The 20,661-nt window shown below is 40.7% G+C and overlaps 2 protein-coding genes across 3 annotated transcripts in view; one reads left to right on the top strand and one right to left on the bottom strand.

The window, feature by feature from the left end:
- Positions 1-9,136, bottom strand: part of LOC132764382 (acylphosphatase-2-like) — a 49,183-nt gene extending 40,047 nt beyond the window's left edge. For both annotated transcript variants that reach the window (XM_060758377.2, XM_060758378.2), the window contains exon 1: positions 9,011-9,136. The gene's annotated coding sequence lies outside the window, so the exon portion shown is untranslated. The remainder of the gene's footprint in view (positions 1-9,010) is intronic.
- The window catches only part of TOP6BL (TOP6B like initiator of meiotic double strand breaks), a 30,827-nt gene that overhangs the window by 3,015 nt on the left and 7,151 nt on the right, over positions 1-20,661 (top strand). Inside the window, exons 4-9 of the mRNA XM_067472619.1 lie at positions 2,627-2,727; positions 4,211-4,294; positions 6,984-7,039; positions 13,103-13,174; positions 17,424-17,615; positions 19,482-19,630. Coding sequence (XP_067328720.1) covers positions 2,627-2,727; positions 4,211-4,294; positions 6,984-7,039; positions 13,103-13,174; positions 17,424-17,615; positions 19,482-19,630 — 654 coding nt within the window. The remainder of the gene's footprint in view (positions 1-2,626; positions 2,728-4,210; positions 4,295-6,983; positions 7,040-13,102; positions 13,175-17,423; positions 17,616-19,481; positions 19,631-20,661) is intronic.

Consider the following 20,661-nt stretch of genomic DNA (forward strand, 5'->3'; position numbering starts at 1 on the left):
AACAGACTGGTTCAAGATTGGGAAAGGCGTACGGCAAGGCTGCATCCTCTCACCCAACCTTTTTAACTTGTATGCAGAACACATCATGCGAGGATGTGCGGGGCTTGAGGAAAGCTGGGGTGGAAATTGCTGGAAGAAACATTAACAACCTCGGATATGCAGATGACACCACTCTGATGGCCGAAAGCGAGGAGGAGCTGAGGAGCCTTCTAATCAAGGTGAAAGAAGAAAGCGCAAAAGCCGGGTTGCAGCTGAACATCAAAAAAACCAAGATTATGGCAACAAGAATGATTGACAACTGGAAAATAGAGGGAGAAAACGTGGAGGCCGTGACAGACTTTGTATTTCTAGGTGCAAAGATGACTGCAGATGCAGACTGTGGCCAGGAAATCAGGAGACGCTTACTTCTTGGGAGGAGAGCAAGGTCCAGTCTCGATAAAATAGTCAAGAGTAGAGACATCAGACTGGCAACAAAGATCCGCCTAGTCAAAGCCATGGTATTCCCTGTAGTAACCTACGGATGTGAGAGCTGGACCTTAGGGAAGGCTGAGCGAAGGAAGATCGATGCTTTTGAGCTGCGGTGTTGGAGGAAAGTTCTGAGAGTGCCTTGGACTGCGAGAAGATCCAACCAGTCCATCCTCCAGGAAATAAAGCCAGGCTGCTCACTGGAAGGAAGGAGACTAGAGACAAAGTTGAAGTCCTTTGGCCACATCATGAGGAGACAGCAAAGCCTAGAGAAGACAATTATGCTGGGGAAAGTGGAAGGCAAAAGGAAGAGGGGCCGACCAAGGGCAAGATGGATGGATGGCATCCTTGAAGTGACTGGACTGACCTTGAAGGAGCTGGGGGTGGTGACGGCCGACAGGGAGCTCTGGCGTGGGCTGGTCCATGAGGTCACGAAGAGTCGGAGACAACTGAACGAATGAACAACAACAAGCCGTCCCCTGCCACGAGTTGCTGTGGCCCAGTCTGTGTATATGAGTTTTGTGTGTGTATATATGTGTGTGTATATTTGTGTATATGTGTATATATGTATGTTTGTGTATATATGTGTGTGTGGTTTTGCACATGCGTTGTAATGTAATTTTTGTTTTTTGGCTTTTTAAGTCTCTTCTTCTGTGTTCTCCAGTGTTTTTAGGAGTGACGGTCACTTGTTGGCATGATTGTGTCCAAATTTGGTGTCAATTTGTCCAGTGGTTTTTGAGTTATGTTAATCCCACAAACTAACATTACATTTTTATTTATATAGATAGATGTGAAAGGGGCCAAAGGACCCCCTTCCACACAGTCATATAACCCAGAATATCACGGCAGAAAATCCAACAATATCTGCTTTGAACTGGGTTATCTGAGTCCACATTGCCATTTATTTATTTATTTATTTATTATTTATTTGGGGTTCTTTTACCCCGCCCTTCTCACCCCGAAGGGGACTCAGGGCGGCTTACAAAAGCAAAGGCACAATTTGATGCCTGCATCATAAAACAATCATACACAAAATTACATCAGTTCACAGTTAACAACAATTTATGCATTATAACCATAAAATCAATAAAATCAATAAAACCAAATACAAACCCAATTTCTCCTCTTACATGGTCAGCGTTCGCTAACTCATAGATCTAGTTTTACGTTCCACTTCATCAATCCTGTTGGTCTTACTCGCCTGATTGTCTGATTTAATTGCCAGAGTGCCCAAAGGCCTGGTCCCATAACCAAGTCTTCACCCTCCTCCTAAAGGCGAGGAGGGATGATGATGCCCTGATTTCCCCCAGGAGTGAGTTCCACAGGTGAGGGGCCACCACTGAGAAAGCCCTGCTCCTCGTCCCTACCAGCCTCACTTGTGACAGTGGTGGGGTTGAGAGCAGGGCCTCCCCAGATGATCTCAGACTCCGGGGTGGGACGTAGAGGGAGATACGTTCAGACAGATACACTGGACCGGAACCGTACAGGGTTTTGTAGGTGAAAACCAGCACCTTGAATTGTGCTCGGAATTGAATCGGCAGCCAGTGGAGCTGGCACAGCAGGGGGGTGGTATGCTCCCTGTATGTCGCTCCGGTGAACAATCTGGCTGCCGCTCGCTGGACTAGTTGAAGTTTCCGAACAGTCTTCAAGGGCAACCCCACGTAGAGAGCATTGCAGTAGTCTATTCGGGATGTAACAAACCAGAAAATGCTGGACTTTATTCAGCAGTGTGGAAGGGGCCTGATAACCTGGGATAATCAGTTAATCTGGGATTAGATCTTGGGATAAAGGGGCAGTTTGGAAGGGCCTTAATGGCCACTTTTTTTTTTGTAACTGCTCCCTTATAAAATGTGGATGGTGAAGTGCAATATCAGATGATCCTCAAGTGATAAGATGGTTTTCTTAAGAAAAGACTCATGTGAACTGCTTATAGCTGCTTACGTCTTTCTTCAGAGAAAGAGGACAGGCTTCCTGTGAATGGTATCTTTATCCACTAGTGCCTGAAATGCCTAAAGGCAGAGCCCAGTAAACTTCGTGTCTCCATTGGCAGTGCACATCCTCCAACTCAAAAGACTGTATTCCAGTCTGTCCTCATTCCCAGGGCAGGGCTTTCTTTGTCTTATATTATTTTGCCTGATGTCGGTACTTTTCCATCCTACAGAAATGGAAGGCTTGCTGCCCTTATGCCAGAGGAAGGCTGTGAGCGGAAGGGGGTGTCCTCATGAATCTCTACACACCATGCCTTTTCAGATCTCTTTTAAGGTTAGCCTCTCTGGTGGCTTTGGCCCCTCTCACTAACCAAACTCAGCACAAAGTGTCTTGCAGGGATATTTTGTACGTTCCATAGGAACAAGCAGAAAACATACAGGTTCTTGTGGGTTTTTCCGGGCTATAGAGCCATGTTCTAGAGGCATTTCTCCTGACGTTTCGCCTGCATCTATGGCAAGCATCCTCAGAGGTAGTGAGGTCTGTTGGAATTAGGAAAATGGGTTTATATATCTGTGGAATGGCTGGGGTGGGGCAAAGAGCTTTTCTCTGCTGGAGCTAGGTGTGAATGTTTCAATTGACCACCCAGGCTCAGCCAGGCCTTCAAATGCTAATGAAGGTGGTTAGTTGAAACATTCACACCTAGCTCCAGCAGAGAAGAGCTCTTTGCCCCACCCCAGCCATTCCACAGATATATAAACCCATTGTCCTAATTCCAACAGACCTCACTACCTCTGAGGATGCTTGCCATAGATGTAGGCGAAACGTCAGGAGAAATGCCTCTAGAACATGGCTCTATAGCCCGGAAAAACCCACAAGAACCTAGTGATTCCAGCCATGAAAGCCTTCGACAATACAGAAAACATACATTTGGGATGCACCAGGGCCAGCTTTGTGAACAGTTTATGATGACACTGGGCTTCCTATAGTTTGCTAACCTTGGATATCACAGGAATCCTCACATCAAGACCTTTAAGATCTGGCCTATACCATTTTTAGTGAAGTTGTGTATGTCTGATAAGGAAGACTTTGACAACAACAACAAAAAATGGTTCTCTCATTATTTCCTGTTTTTGTAATTGTTTTGATGATAGGGCAATGATCATGAAACTAGAGAAATCAAAGTTAAAAATGTACCCCCTCTGTATTTAAAAATGAGCTTCCACTAAGAGTCCATTTTGTCTGGAACATTTGTGGTTAGCACCTAAAAAATGTGCAATCAACAACTTTCACAAGACAGTTCAGGCAGAAGGCTAAAAAGTTGACAAAGTGTCTATTGCCATACATGGGGGAATGAGCTATTTGGGTCTTTTACTTTCTATTGTCAAGAAATGATGTGATTTACAAGGAGTCAGTTAGTCAATGTGCTAAATAAGAAATTAAGCCTAGGTGGTAGTTTGTAATTAGATTTGCTGCAGTGCTAAAGAGTCTATATAATCTGAGTCTGAAGACTGGGTGCCGCAGCCTCTTGAAAGTACCAAGACCTGCGTGTTTGGTATGGCTGGCCCGTCTCATCATGATCATGACGAAAATAGACCTTGCTCTTGTACTTCTCCTGAGACTGTTTGCCTTTTTGCCTCCTGCGACCGGGCCCAATGCAGGGATCCTGAAATGGGGGTCCCTAACATATTGTCAATGTTTGAATTTATTGGTCTCCTGTAATAATCTAAATTATATTCTTAGGGTATGCAATATAGTTTTTACTGAAACATTTTGGAAGCAGGGCTTTAACAAGGTGCATTTTGTGCGGGGTTTTCAGGTCTGTGAGAAATCCAGAGTTCTGGAAGAGGATTGTTTAGCCATGAAGCAGTTCATCCATAGGATCAGCCTTATACACACAATGGTAAGATCCTTCTTCTCGACCATGAAGCTTTCACGGGATCAATTGGCTACAAACAGAGGCCCTAAAGGAGTGCTAACTTCAGGCACTCTGGAAGGCAATTTTAAAAAGGGAAATGTTTCCTCATCCTCAATTCACCCTCCAGGAAAAGTGTCAGTGGTTCCCAACCTGTTGTCCATGGAACACCAGTGGTCCCCAAGAACAAAAATATGGTCCATACCCTCACCCACTACTACACTGTTGCTTCAAAACCACACGGCAACGAGAGTGACTGGTCTCACGAAACCCTCCTATAGTGTCGAGGCAACGGAGATGTTGGGAGGGGAGAGACTGACTATCCACGAAAGATTACTATGACCACATCAGCTAGATTATTGAATATGGTTTTCTGTGGGTGAGCAGATGGTGACTACTGGATGGTGTATGTTCTGTATCAGAAACTACATCTGATGTGGTTGATCCAATGCAATTTTCTGAATCAGCACCCCAAATAACCGAACCAAATCTAAAGTTGACCAAAAACTGATTTGTAAGCCTTTTGGTACTAATGTTGGAGAGTGGTCCCTGGTCAAAAAAAGGTTGGGAACCACTGTTTTAGGTGTTTTAATGGCTATTGGCTGCCTTGGTTTAATAACTTTATACTTACACATCTTTAGCAACTTTTCGACAGAATGAGAAATACATCTATTTATTTATTTATTGTATTTTTACCCTGCTCAATCTCACTCGAAGGGGACTCAGAGCGGCTTCCAAATTGGCAATAATTCAATGCCATATACACATAGCAGATAAATACAATATACACATCTATATAAATAAAAATGTAATGTTCGTTTGTGGGATTAACAGAACTCAAAAACCACTGGACGAATTGATACCAAATTTGGTCACAAGACACCTAACAACCCAGTGTATGTCCTTCACTCAAAAAATTTGATTTTGTCCTTTGGGCGCTGTAGTTGCTGGGATTTATAGTTCACCTATAATCAAAGAGCAATCTCAACCCCACCAATGAAGGAATTGAACAAAACTTGGGACACAGTTCTCCCATGACCAACAGAAAATACTGGGTTTAGTGGGCAGCGTCCTTTGGTTCTAGAGTTGTAGTTCACCTACATCCAGAGATCACTGTGGACTCAAACAATGATGGATGTGGACCAAACTCTACACAAATACTCAATATGCCCAAATGTAAACACTGGTGGAGTTTGGGGAAAATAGAATCTCGACATTTGGGAATTGTAGTTGCTGGGATTTATAGTTCACCTACAATCAAAGAGCATTCTGAACTCCACCAACGATAGAACAAATTGGGTCAAACCTCCCACACAGAACCCCCCATGTGGGCCACAGCAACGCGTGGCAGGGGACGGCTAGTACATTAATAAAATCAATAAAAATATTAAAAAGTCATCAATACATTAAATACATTAAATCAACTATTAAAACCACACAAAATCAGAGTCATAATCCAGTAGCCATTCATGTTATAATTACTTCATAGCCACCTATGGCACTGACTACTCTCCGAAAGCTTGGTTCCAATGCCAGGTTTTTAGTTTCTTTCTAATTGTCAGGAGGGAAGGACCTGGTCTGATTTCACTGGGAAGGGAGTTCCATTATATAATATAATGTAATATAATATAATATATTTTATATACATATCATATTTATAATATTATAATGTAATGCTATATAATACTACTACTAATATGATATTATAATTATATATTTATATTACATGTACTATTACCAATAATATTACAATATAATAGTATAGTACAATATAGTAATATATAATACTGAATTTGTACTATGCTAATATAATATATTGTATGTATATATATCTTGTAAGCTGCTCTGAGTCCTCTTTGCGGTGAGAAGGGTGGCATATAAATGTCGTAAATAAATAAATAAATAAATATCTCAGGGGCCACCACTGAGAAGGCCCTGTCTCTTGTCCCCACCAGCCACACCTGCGGAGGTGGGACCGAGAGCAGGGCCTCCCCAGAAAATCTTAGCCTCCAAGATAGTTCATAGAGAACTGGTGCTACATATATGTTCTGCTTTGGAATGGCCAAATGGCAAAATACACCAGATATAAGCTATGATTGCAGGTTTGGAAGTGATTCCAGGCCTTTGCAGGGGTTATTTTGGTGCTGAACTCTCACATATGTAAATGCATATGTTTTATTAATGGAAATTATGTAGTAGATGGTCCACAGCAAAGAAGCATTCCAAACCTTTCATAAATAGGGCCCAACATCCCCTCACAATCAATGATAGATTACTGAATTGCTGTGAGTTTCCCGGGCTGTATGGCCATATTCCAGAAGCATTCTCTCCCGACATTTCACCCACATCTATGGCAGGCATCCTCAGAGGTTGAGAGATCTGTTGGAAACTAAGCAAGTGAGGTATATATATCTGTGGAATATCCAGGATAGGAGAAAGAACTCTTGTCTGCTTGAGGCAAGTGTGAATGTTGCAATTAGCCACCTTGATTCGCATTAAATAGCTTTGTAGCTCCAAAGCCTGGCTGCTTCCTGCCGGGGTCAGGCCATACAGCCTGGAAAACTCACAGCAACCCGGTGATTCTGGTCATGAAAGCCTTCAACAACACAATGATAGATTTACATATGCTTTCTTGTAATTTCCAGTCTATTTGACTATCTTTTTTTCTGCTCTGTAGATCAATTTTCATTATTGTGTAAAAGTGAATGGACGGATTTCTGCTGAGACCTATAAGTAAGTAAATACTTCTTCCAGAAAAGCAGGATGATGGATGAATGGATAGATAGGTAGATGCATGGATGGATAGGTAGATAAGTATGTTTCCAAGTTAATATTTTATAATTTGCTTGTGCTAATGTAGGAAGCGGAGACCACAAAAGCTCTGCAGCATCCAAGCATATCCTTGCTGAATGTGTACTTTAGATCATATGCTATCTAGTTGGAAAATTATATTATTATTATTATTATTATTATTATTATTATTCTAAACACAGTGAGTCCACAGCAGACACTCTGCTGGCTGTTGTATTGGATCACACATCGGACACTTCCCAAGTGTCTAGGACTGTGTGATGTATCGGTTAATAATGTGTGCAGATCCCAGTAAGGTGGCCTTCTGGAGCTGGCAGATGGTAATTTTGTCAGCACCGATTGTGTTTAAGTGCAGGCCAAGGTCTTTAGGCACTGCACCCAGTGTGCCGATCACCACTGGGACCACTTTGGCTTGTGCCAAAGTCTTTGCAGTTCGATCTTTAAATCCTCATTTATTATTATTATTATTATTATTATTACTACTATTGTTATTATTACTATTAGAAACACAGCAAGATGAATCCACAGAAGACACTCTGCTGACTGTTGTAGTAGATCACACGTCGGACACATTATTATTATTATTATTATTATTATTATTATTATTATTATTATTATTATTATTAGCTGTACCCGCCACACGTTGCCGTGGCCAGCCTTTCCACCCTCTTTCTCTCCTTCCTTTCCTCTTTTTCTTTCCCTATTTATCTTCTTCTTTCTTCCATCTCTACCTGTTTCTTTCCTTCCTTTCTTTGCTCTTTGGTTACATCCTTCCTTCCTTTCCTTTCACTTTTTTATTTCCTTCTCTCCTTCCTTGCTTCTCTTCCTTTCTTCTCTTCCCTCCCTCCCTTCCTTCCTTCCTTCCTTCCTTCCTTCCTTCCTCCTTCTCTCCTTCCCCCTTCCCCTCCTTTTTTCCTTCCTTCTTTCCCTCCCTCCCTCCTTCCTTCCCCTTTCCCTCCTTCATTCCTTCCCTCTTTCCCTCCTTCTCTCGTTACTTCTTGACTATCCCTTCAAACTCTATTCTACAAGTCTATTTAATTTGTATTATATCACTGTCCACTCTACCAGGAGCTAAGATTCAGTCTGCTAACACAAGTTTTAGACTCACTGAAGAACCGCAGCGATTCTGACAAAGTGATTTTGCTTTTAAATTGCCAGGACTTTAGCTGCTGCCTTTCAGTGGCAAGATTCCTGAATGAAGTCTGCAAACTGAATGTGTAGCAAACGAGAAGCCCTTTTTTATTATGTGTACTATTTTTTATACTCTCTGCCATGTTATGCCAATAAAGGCTTATTGTATTGTTGTTATCCAATTTGTATTATATAGTAATATATAATAGTAACATCGTATATAGTAATCTATATAACAATATATAAAATATTGTATTTATATCTTACATAGAAAGAAGGAAAGGAAGAAAGAGGGAAGGAAAAAGGAAGAGAGGGAGGGAAGGAGGGAAAGAAGGGAAGGAAGGGAAGGAAAGAAAAGAAGGAAGGACAGGAAGGAAGGAAAAAGGCTGGAAGAAAAGGAAGAAGGAAGGAGGGAGGGAAAGGAAGGAGGGGGATGAATAAAGGAGGGAGGGAAGGAAATGAAGGGGAAGGAAATGAAGAAAGGGAAAGAAGGAGGAAAGGGAGGGAGGGAGGGAGGAAAAGAAGGACAGGATGGAAGGGAAGGAGGGAAAGAAGGAAAGGAAGGAGGGAGGGATAGGAAGGAAGGAGGGGGGAAAGGAAGGGAAGAGAAGAAGGGGAAGGAAGGAAGATGCTCATATATGTTATTATCCTCTTTTGTCAGTGCCCTCAAAGCCAGTAAATGCAGCTCTGCTTTACATTTCACATGTTTTGTTAACAAGTAAATATTTTGTATACGAAATATTTTAAAGCTAATATACTTACAGGTTTGTCCTTGATAGCTGGTGTCTCTATCACAGGGAGACAGGTCAATAGAGCTTTATTTTCGATTGCTATTCAGAACATCCAGAACAAAGAGGGTCCTGTTTTTTTCTTCCTCTGTCCTGAAAGAATTGGCAAGGATTAACCATGTGTCCTGGATTAAACTTTCCCATTGAAATGGCTCTTATTTAAAACCCAGTCTTTAGAGCCCAGGAGGAGGAAAGGTGGGAAAAGAGACCGGGGATCCAAAGCAGCCCTGCTTCCTCTTCAAATGTTAGAATCGACAGCCATAATCCTAAACTCACAAGATTGATGTTTAGGATTATGATTTGCATGTCATCAGAAATATAAAAAGAAAATTCACAATCACCAAAGAGAGGGTACCAAATGTGCATGTTCTGATTTATACATAAATAGCCCCAGCGTCTATCAATAGGGGGAAAGTAACGACGCTCCATGCAGTCATGCTGGCCACATGACTTTGGAGGTGTCTACGGACAATGTCGGCTCTTTGGCTTTGAAATGGAGATGAAAGTATCTTTCAACCAGATCAGTTCTTTTTTTATAAAAGGGAAAGTTGTCAAATAGAGGGCAATGGTGCCAATGCCCTTCAAACAGAGAGAGGAAAGGCTTAAAGGAAATTAGTATGGGTACACCAGCCAGGAGAGGGAGGAATGAAGCCACCGGCCAGGTCCTATATATACTGCACTACACAGAAATAGAACAGAAATAGAATCATAGAGTTGAAAGGGATCCCAAGAATGTGTTGTCGAAGGCTTTCATGCCCGGAATCACTGGGTTGCTGTGAGTTTCCCAGGCTGTATGGCCATGTTCCAGAAGCATTCTCTCCTGACGTTTCGCCCACATTTATGGCAGGCATCCTCAGAAGTTGCGAGGTCTCTTGGAAACTAGGAAAATGGGGTTTATATATCTGTGGAATGTCCAGGGTGAGAGAAATAACTTTTGTCTGCTTGATGCAATTGTGAACGCCAGCTTGATTATAATTGAATGGCCTTGCAGCTTCAAAGACTGGCTGATTCCTGCCTGGGGGAATCTTTTATTGGGAGGCATTATCTGGCTCTGATTGTTTCATGTCTGGAAATCCCGTTGTTTGAGTGTTCCTCACTATTATTATTATTATTATTATTAGTTTATTATTATTATTTACTTTCCTGATTTTATAGTTTTTTAAAATGCTGGTAGCCAAAATGTGTTCATTTTAATGGTTTGCTCTAAAATCAGGACAGTAAATAAAGAAGAACACTCAAACAACAGGGAAATTCCAGGCAGGAATAAATCAGAGAATTGCTGGACAACTTTCACAACAACCATGCCAGTTGACACAGAGAAGCCATTGAAATCCACAAGCATGTAGACAATTTCAACAGAAAGGAGGAAACCATGAAAGTGAACAAACTGGTGACCGGCATTTAAAAACTCCAAAATTAGTACAGTAAATAAATAACAACACTTAGGAAACAGAGAAATTCTAGACATGAAACAATCGTGGCCAGCTAACACCTCCCAACAAAGGATTCCCCCCCCAGGCAGGAAGCAGCCAGGCTTTGAAGCTGAAAGGCCATTCTATGCTAATCATTGAAAATGTGATTTTAATGGTGATTGCAATGTTTTATATATTTTAATGTGCATTTAATTTTCAATCTTTAACTTAATGTATTTTAAGTGTTTGTTGTTCAAAGGCATTGAATCCTTGAGATATGTAAAGCCGCCTTGAGTCCCCTTTGGCTTAGAGAAAGGCAGGATACAACTAGAGTAAATAAATAAATAATCCAGGTGGCCAGTTGCAACATTCACAACTCCAACAGACAAGAGTTCTTTTTCCCACCGGAGACATCATCCCACAGATATGTTGAAATGGCAGGGAGAAGGTTTGTGGAAAAGAGACAAAGAGAGTTCCTGAGGTCTGGCAAAGCAAGGTTTTATTTCCAGCTGGGACTCTGGAGTGGAGCTGTGTCCATAAAGCAACCAGAGCCCCGATATGGGCGTTGACTATGGCTTTTATACTCTCCAATTGCAGGCAAACAAAGAAACATGCTTCTACCTACATTGACATCATTCTCTGCATCACTTTAGCATCATTAGAATATCAAATCCTATCTTCCAACATACAAAAGGCATGTCTCTGTATTTTTTCTAGGAGCAGCATACATCTTACAGCTTACATTCATCAATCAAGGGGCCCACTTTGACTTGTCATGAGGGAGAGATAGGCTCCTCACTTAGCTATAGCCTGGGCTCGGTACCAGTCTCTGTTGCTACTAGGATGGGCTTATATCTCCCCTGGAACGTTCCCCTCCCTCTTGCTGTGCCTGGACACAGCTTGCTTGTCCTGTCAGCATTCTTTCTGATACAGAGAGAGCCTGATTTTTCTTTACATTTCAGTGCTCGTAAAGTACATACAATTTATACATAAATAAATATCTATAGTTCTAATATCTCCCCATCAATGTAAACCCCACTTGCCTAGTTTCCAACAGACCTCACAATCTCTGAGGATGCCTGCCATAGATGTGGGCGAAGTGTCAGGAGAGAATGCTTCTGGAAAACGGCCACACATCCCGAAAATATTTTAGTAAGCAGTCTTTTAATGATATCCAACTTTACTATCTGCAACCCAGTAGAGAAATCCACAACCTCTATTTAAAAGAACGCTAATGAGGGAGAGTACACCACCTTCCTAGTCGGTCTGTTCCACTGTTGAACACCTCTGACCATCAGAATATATCCTTCCTAATATTTAGTCAGAATATGCCGATTGCAATTTGAAGCCATTAGCTCAGGTTTTATCCTCCTGAGCAGCAGAAAACAAGCTTACTCCAGCATCTACGTGGCAGTCCTTCAGATATTTAAAGATGCATATCATATCACTCCTCTCTTCTGCAAGCCTAGCATGCCCAGTTCCCTCAACAGTTCTTTATACAGCTTTGAGTGCATCAGACACACTCTTTGGACACATCCTTAAAGAGTGCTTGCTAATAGTTCCTCATTATCAGGAGAAGTGACAAGTGAGGTGCTACAAGGTTTAAGTTTAGTGCACGAATCAGCTACAAATCCAATTAATAGTAGCATTCTGTAGCTTACATTTTGCCAGGTTGACTGTCAGATAGTAAAGTTGGATATTCTTAAAAGACTTATAGAATCCTAGAGTTGGAAGAGACCTCATGGGCCATCCAGTCCAACCCCCTGCCAAGAAGCAGGAAAATCTCATTGAAAGCACCCCCAACAGATGACCATCCAGCCTCTGTTTCAAAGCTTCCAAAGAAGCCACCCTGAGTTCCCTTTGGGGAGATGGAGATGGGTTATAAATAAAGATGATGGTGATGAGTATTATTATTATTATTATTATTATTATTAGAAACACAACAGGATGAGTCCACAGCAGACACTCTGCTGGCTGTTGAATTGGATCACACGTCGGACACTTCCCAAGTGTCTAGGACTGTGTGATATATCGGCAAATAATGTGTGCAGATCCCAGTAAGGTGGCCTTCTGCAGCTGGTAGATGGTGATTTTGTCAGCACCAATTGTTTTTAAGTGCAGGCCAAGGTCTCGTGGCACTGCACCCAGTGTACTGATCACCAATGGGACTTTAGGCACTGCACCCAGTGTACCAACCACCAGTGGGACCACCTTGACTGGCTTGTGCCAGAGTCTTTGCAGTTTGATCTTTAAATCCTCATATCGTGTCCGCTTTTCCAGTTGTTTCTCTGCAATCCTGCTGTCACCTGGGATTGTGACATCGACAATCCATACTTTGTTTTTTAACACAATTGTGAGGTCAGGAGTATTATGCTCCAAAACTCTGTCTGTCTGAATTCGGAAGTCCCAGAGTAGCTTGATGTATTCATTTTCTGTAACTTTTTCTGGCTTGTGATCCCACCAGTTTTTGTCACAGACAGATGGTATTTGTAGCACAAGTTCCAATGAATCATCTGAGCAATGGTGTTGTGCCTCTGCTTGTAGTCTGTCTGTGTGATCTTCTTGCAGCAGCTGAGGATGTAATCTATTGTTTCATCTATTATTATTATTATTATTATTATTATTATTATTATTATTTTCCATCTCTCCTCTAGTGCAGGAAGCACACCCAGCACCTGTTTGCCACAAGGGAGGAGACTACTCACTGATGTGAATCATTTTGTAAGGTTAGGATCGGAACATATTTGCACTGCAGGTCCTGAGTAAATATATGTAAATGTGCAAAACTTACGCACACCTGAAAACAGTTCATGGACATGTATTTCAATAAGAGTATCAACATGTTTGGTGTCTTAGGATTTGGTTACGCCATATACTCAAGTATAAGCCTAGTTTTTCAGCCCTTCTTTTAGGCTGAAAAAGCTCCCTTGGCTTATGCTCGAGTCAAAATCATGTATTATTTTACTCTGTCATTATTATTATTGCATTTCTTATTTTACTCTATTATTACTTTTATTTCTCTTATTATTTTATTATTATTTATTATTTATTTAAAACTTTTATATCCCGATCTTCTCACCTCCGTAGAGGGACTCAGACTGGCTTACGGCAAGGATTCAATGCTACTAATACAAGTTAAAACATCATAACAATAATACAAGATTAAAATACATATAGATAAAATACATATTACTTTTATTACATGTAATATTTTACTCTTATTTTATTGCATGCATTATTTTAACTCTATTATTATTGTATTTATGATTTTACTCTATTTATTATTATTACATTTATTATTTTCCTCTATTGTTTTTGGGAAGGATAAGTAAACACATTTACATTGAAGAAGGTTAGAATAATGGTTTAATCAGAGTTGGATAGTCTTACCTTAATTTACAGTTTTATGTAAATATTCAAAAACATTTAACCTACTGATGCCTCAATTAATGTAACTTATTAATGTAACTTATTTAACCTACTGATGCCTCAATTAATGTAACCTCTGTTATGTCAGCTCTACTGGCTGCTGGTCCAGTTTCGAGCACAATTCAAAGTGCTGGTCTTGACCTACAAAACCCTATACGGTTCCGGCCCAGCGTACCTGTCCGAACGCACCTCCCTCTACGTCCCACCTCGGAGTTTGAGATCTTCTGGGGAGGCCCTGCTCTCGACCCCACCTCTATCACAAGTGAGATTGGTGGGGACGAGGAGCAGGGCCTTCACAGTGGTGGCCCCTCACCTGTGGAATTCACTCCCCGGGGAAATTAGGTCATCGACATCCCTCCTCTCTTTCAGAAGGAAAGTAAAAACATGGTTGTGGGACCAGGCTTTTGGGCAATCTGGCGGTTAGATAAGGACTATGACAACCAGAATCGATAGTACTTGACAATGTGGAAGAAATTTACTCTGAGATGGCGAACGCTGAGCATTCGATTGTTTTTACTGATGTTGATGTATATACAGACTGTTTTAATTGTTATAATTGCTGTTTACATGTTATGTTTATGCTGGCATCGAATTGTGCCTTTGTAAGCCGCCCTGAGTCCCCCCTCGGGGGTTGAGAAGGGCGGGGTAGAAATGCGCAAAATAAATAAAAATAATAACTTTATTGGTATCTATTTTGATTTTGAAAATTAGCAGTAGCTGCTGCATTTCCCACCCTCGGCTTATATTCGAGTAAATATATTTTCCCATTTTTTGTAGTAAAATTAGGCACCTCGGCTTATATTCGGGTCAGCTTATACTTGAGTATATACGGTATACTTGAGTATATATGGTATTTTGCTCCCTCTTTTGCAGAAGAGGCACAGAAATGGCCCTAAATATTTTGGGGCCCCACTCTGAAAAGTCCATGATATCAAAGTTATACTATATACACCAGAAACAGCACTGACTTATTCACTCTGTCAATAAAAATGCAATTATACATTAAGTATTCAGGTATTTCTTCCCCTTTCATAATGCACAGAATCAATGGTTTGGGATAGCTGTTTCACTTTGAGAGAAAAATATTTAAGGGATTATTGTCATGTGTCTTCAAGTCCTTTTCCGACCTAAAATGACCTTATCGCAGTGTTTTTGGGGCCGAGACCAATTGGATACCTGTAAGCCTTCGTATTTGATAAAAGTGAAAGAGAAGGCTCATGGGCATAATCTAATGGAAAGATCTACACGAGGTCTATTGCAAGGAACAGAAGAGCTCTGCTGTAGGTCACCTTGGTAACTTTCCACCGCAGGTGGAGCTTTGAGTCTAGAATGAATACCAGGGTTCAGAGCCAAATGCTTCAGGGGGAAGGTGTCTGGGCGCCATCTCCTTAATCTTCTGTCCACACAAAGGCTTGCTTCAGGCATCTATATTTGCACCCCCCTCCCCAACCAAAAAAAAGGATGTTGTCTGAAGTAGACTCAAAGGAAAAGAACTGCATAAATCAGAATTAGAATTAACCTTTGTTGCCACCTGGTAGATGTGGGAGATGAGAGATTGCGATGTATTTTGGGGGATCCCTAGTTTTGTCAGACAAATATTTTTATTACTGTATTTACTCGAATCTAACACTCTCATTCATATATATATATATATATATATATATATATATATTAGTATGGGGCGGTTTCGTTCGTTAATTTCGTAATTCGTTATTAATTAGTATTTAAATTAGCTTACGATCCGATATTGAGCCAAGCAGCAATAGTGTGAGGAGTAAATTAGATTCAAAACAATTTTTTCAATTTATTTCGTTATTGTTTCGTTATTTCATAATTTTTTCGTAATTTTTTCGTAATTATTTCGTAATTATTTTCGCATGTCTGGTGCAAGTTTTATAGTTGTTGTGTGTTTTATCACACCAACAGTCAACAACAGAGGGAGAGGGAAGCTTCAGAAGTTCCCCCTGTCCCATTTGGAGGTTTTTTTTTTTTAGCATATTGCGCAATCGCGTCCGCCATTAACGAATCGATTCGAAATTTACGAAATTTCGTAAATAACGAAATTTTGAAATCTCAAAATTTCGGAAGTATTTCGGAAGTATTTAGAATTTGGATATTGAGCGCCCCCTGGAAACGAATCGAGTTTAGAAACAAATTTTTCTGTGGTTACCCAGCCCTAATATATATATATATATATATATATATATATATATACACAATAAAAATTACAATAACAATAACAATAAATGTAGTGTTCGTTTGTGGGATTAACATAACCCAAAACCAATGGACAAATTGGCACCAAATACACCTATCAAGCCAACAAGTGACCATCACTCATAAAAACACAGCAGAAGAGGCTTAAAAAGCTAAAAAAACCCACCCCAAATGCATTCCAATGCATGCACAAAACTACATATATACACAAGCACACATATACACAAATATATACCCACACATATACATATATACATACAAACAAAACGCATATATATATACCCACACATATACATATATACAGTATATACACCAAAACACATATATATACCCACACATATACATATATATATACAAACAAAATACATGGGCCACAGGAACACGTGGCAGGGGACGGCTAGTATATAAATAATAATGTCACGTTCATTTGTGAGATTAACCTAATTCAAAAACCACTGGACGAATGGACACCAAATTTGGACACAAGACACCTATCAAGCCAACGAGTGACCATCACTCATAAAAACACTGAAAAACACAGCGGAAGGGACTTAAAAAGTCAAAAATAAAAATACATTACAACGCGTGCGCAAAACCACATATATACACATATACATAAACACACACACACATATATACACACACAAAACACATAAACACAGACTGGGCCCCAGCAATGCATGGCAGGGGACAGCTAGTGTATGTGTGTGTGTGTGTGTGTGTGTATGTATGTGTGTGTGTGTATATATATATATATATATATATATATATATATATATATATAACTAAATTGCCTTCCCAAAATTAGGGTGCGTAGTGCTGACCCAAAGCAATAGGGAAAGCTGCTTCAGGAGCACCTGGAGCTCCTATTAGACTGTATATACTCGAGTATAAGCCGAGTCAAATATAAGCCAAGGCACATAATTTTGGAGCCCGCAGCGGGGTAAACCCTTATGATAGCAGTGGGGTAAACCCTTATGCTTGACCAAAAGGTCGGCGGTTCAAATCCGGGGAGCGGGGTGAGCTTCCATCTGTCAGCTCCAGCTTCCTGTGTGGGGACATGAGAGAAGCCTCCCACAGGATGGTAAAACATCCAAACGTCCCCTAGGTAACATCCTTGCAGATGGTTAATTCTCTCACACCAGGAGCGACTTGCAGTTTTTCAAATTGCTCCTGAAACAAAAAAAAGCATAGCTCATGGTCAGGACTTTTGGGAATAGAGGTTAAAATAACCTTAGTTGGGGCATGCTAGTCTAGACATTTGATACTCATTTCTTTGGTTATAGTTTCTTCCTAATCCTAATCTTTTTGTCATGTGGACCTGACCAGGTCAGCATCTAGCAATGAAAACTTGTCCTGCAACAAACTCCACCCAGTGGTCGGTGAGCAAGTTGGCCTCTTCCTTCCGGATGAAGTCGCCAAAAGAGACTTCAGCGGTGAACTGAGACTAACACCAGTTGTGGCCTTATGTCCTTGCCTGAAGCCTTTCCCTAACCAGCTAACTAGGATAACTGCTCTCTCTGTATCCTTTGCTGTAAACAATGACTCAGATCGTATATATCTATATAACAGCAGCTTTGGATGCTGTTCTTTGAGAGACAATCAAGGGCTGAATAAAATATTTTTTAGTGATAATCCATAGCAAGGAAATGGGCTCTAGGTCTGGCTGACTTAAAGTGGTAGAATATCAACATCTCTCAAATTAATGGTGGTTTTATTCATTTGCTTCCAAGTAACCTTTTCTTTTTCTAAAGTGGTTTTTAGTAGTTTTTGTGAAGGAGTGTGGTTAAGCTTACTGCCACCTAATCTGTGAGGGAAGCCGGGCAACGATCAATTTCAGCTTAGGAGCTATTTTATAAAGGGACTATTAATTACAGAAGGCTTTATACATTTAATAGCGTAGCGTTTACTGTCCCTGGCTTGACTTTATTTCTTATGCAGGCTGTTTGTCTTAAGAGAAACTGTATCAGGCAAGGCTTGAGGAAAACAGTAACAAGTTTATTTTAACAGGAGTATAACATGTTTAACTGTTTCTTCACAAGAGGCACAAATCTTGATTGGTTACATTAGTAAGGTTTCATGAGTAATCTCAGGCACAGACTTCAAGACGTTTCTATAAGCAGATGTAACTCTTCTGGACAACTGTCCTAATAAAACAAATAAGCTAAAAGGTTTATTTAACAGAATTGGCTCCCAGCCAAACCTTGATTCTTAACTCAGAATCAATAACCCCCTGTAGTTTTATCACTACCGGGTCCTTTTCTGTAACCCCTTTGGTCACCAATTAATTCCCTGAATCTCCACCCAGAGACTCAGTCTTCCCAGTAGCTCACTGGCTTACTGACTGGCTTTTTCAAAACAGTTGCCCCGTGAAGAGGCAGTTGGCTCCGCCCCTGTTGCTATGGCAACCCAGCTAATGCCAAGCCACCATCTCCAACAAAACATAATCCTCCATACTTACCATCCATAAACTACTGTTTAAATTACACATAACCAAAGGAATAAAATTTACACATCGTCACAGTTTTAAACAAAAATAAACATAGGATACAATATGACAGTAAAGATGAAAATTCTATAACTGAAAATAAAGATTTAGATTGATCACTAAACTTAAAAAAAAGAAAAAAGTGAAAAAGAAAAAAAGAAAAAAAGAAGAAGAAAAGTAAAATAGCCTTTTCCTGCCCCCCCCCCCTTTGTGGTGCAGCAGGTTAAACCGCTGATTTGCTTAATTTGCTGACAGAAAGGTTGGCAGTTCAAATCTGGTGGCAGGGTGAGCTCCCACTCTTAGGTCCAACTTCTGCCCACCTAGCAGTTCAAAATAATGCAAATGTGAGTAGATCAATAGATACTGCTTCTGCGGGAAGGTAATGGCACTCCATGCAGTCATGCTGGCCACATGACCTTAGAGGTGTCTACGGACAATGCCGGCTCTTCGGCTTAGAGAAGGAGATGAGCACCACCTGACGACAAGACTTGATGTCAGGGGAAATCCTTTCCCTAACCTACCATTGCAAAGCCTTGTACCTTCAAAGCCTAGCTTATTCTTGCCTGGGGGAATCCTTTGTTGGGAGGTGGTAGCTGGCCCTGACTGTTTTCTGTCTGGAAACCCATGAAAATGAACAAGGTATTAAAAAAACCCTCAAACATCAGAACAGTAAATAAAGAACAACACTCTGAAAATGGGAATTCCGGATAGGATACAATCAGGGCCAGCTAACACCTCCCAACAAAGGATCCCCCAGGCAGGAAGCAGCCGGGCATTGAAGCTGCAAGGCCATTCAGTGCTAATCAAGCTGGCTAATTCACACCTCCAACACACAAGAGTTCTTTCTCCCACCCTGGACATTATTCCACAGATATAGCCTTTTCCTTAAGCCATCATTATGTGTTCCTTTATGACCCAGCAGGATTGCCTATATTGTTCCCTGCAAAGGGGGCATTGTGTTCTTTTTTTGAGGATCCTTCATGTTTTGCAGCGTGGGAAAAATATGGCTACGTGGCAACACTGAATTCAGATCCATATTGGGAGGAAGGTAGGGCATGACACATTTGTAACACACACTCTGACTCACGTTGAGGTGCTCACCATTAAAGTGGGAATGTTATATCAAAATGAACTGTTTATATAATCTATCTGCCTCATGAACAGCTGGAACTGTTTGCAAACATATTTTAATTCATTTTGTCCACACTCCATTCTTTGATGAAATATCATCTATCTGTTGCTGAAGGCTTTCTTGGCCAAAATCACTATTTGTGAGTTTTCTAGGCTGTCTGGCCATGTTCCAGAAGCATTCTCTCCTGACATTTTGCCCACATCTATGGCAGGCATCCTCAGAGGTTGTGAGTTATATTGGAACCTAGGCAAGTGAGGTTTATATATCCTCTCAATTACATTTTTTTCTATTCCTACCTCATCCAGGGTTTGATCATTTTACCTCGTCCATTTGGCCTGCCCTTTGTGTTCGATTTTATATTATGTCAATTTGCTTTATTTATTTTATTTTGCTACTGTATGTATTTTATTCTGATGTAATTTTTGTTGTCTTCATTTTGTATTTTATTTTGCTGTATTGTATCTTTGGGCTTGGCCTCATGTCAGCCGCCCCGAGTCCCCTTCGGGGAGATGGTGGTGGGGTGTAAATAAAGATTATTATTATTATTATTATTATTATTATTATTATTAGGTTGTTGTAGGTTTTTTCGGGCTGTATGGCCATGGTCTAGAGGCATTCTCTCCTGACGTTTCGCCTGTGATTCCGGCCATGAAAGCCTTCGACAATACATTATTATTATTGTATTGTCGAAGGCTTTCATGGCTGGAATCCATGGGTTGTTGCAGGTTTTTCCGGGCTATATGGCCATGTTCTGGAGGCAATTTTTCTCCTGACGTTTCGCCTGCATCTATGGCAAGCATCCTCAGAGGTAGTGAGGTCCTTTGTCTCACCCTGGTCATTCCACAGATATATAAACCTAGTTTTTCCTAGTTCCAACAGACCTCATTACCTCTGAGGATGCTTGCCATAGATGCAGGTGAAACGTCAGGAGAAAAATTGCCTCCAGA

The sequence above is a fragment of the Anolis sagrei genome, chromosome 12 (genome assembly GCF_037176765.1).
Source record: "Anolis sagrei isolate rAnoSag1 chromosome 12, rAnoSag1.mat, whole genome shotgun sequence".
Classification (NCBI taxonomy): Eukaryota; Metazoa; Chordata; class Lepidosauria; order Squamata; family Dactyloidae; genus Anolis; species Anolis sagrei.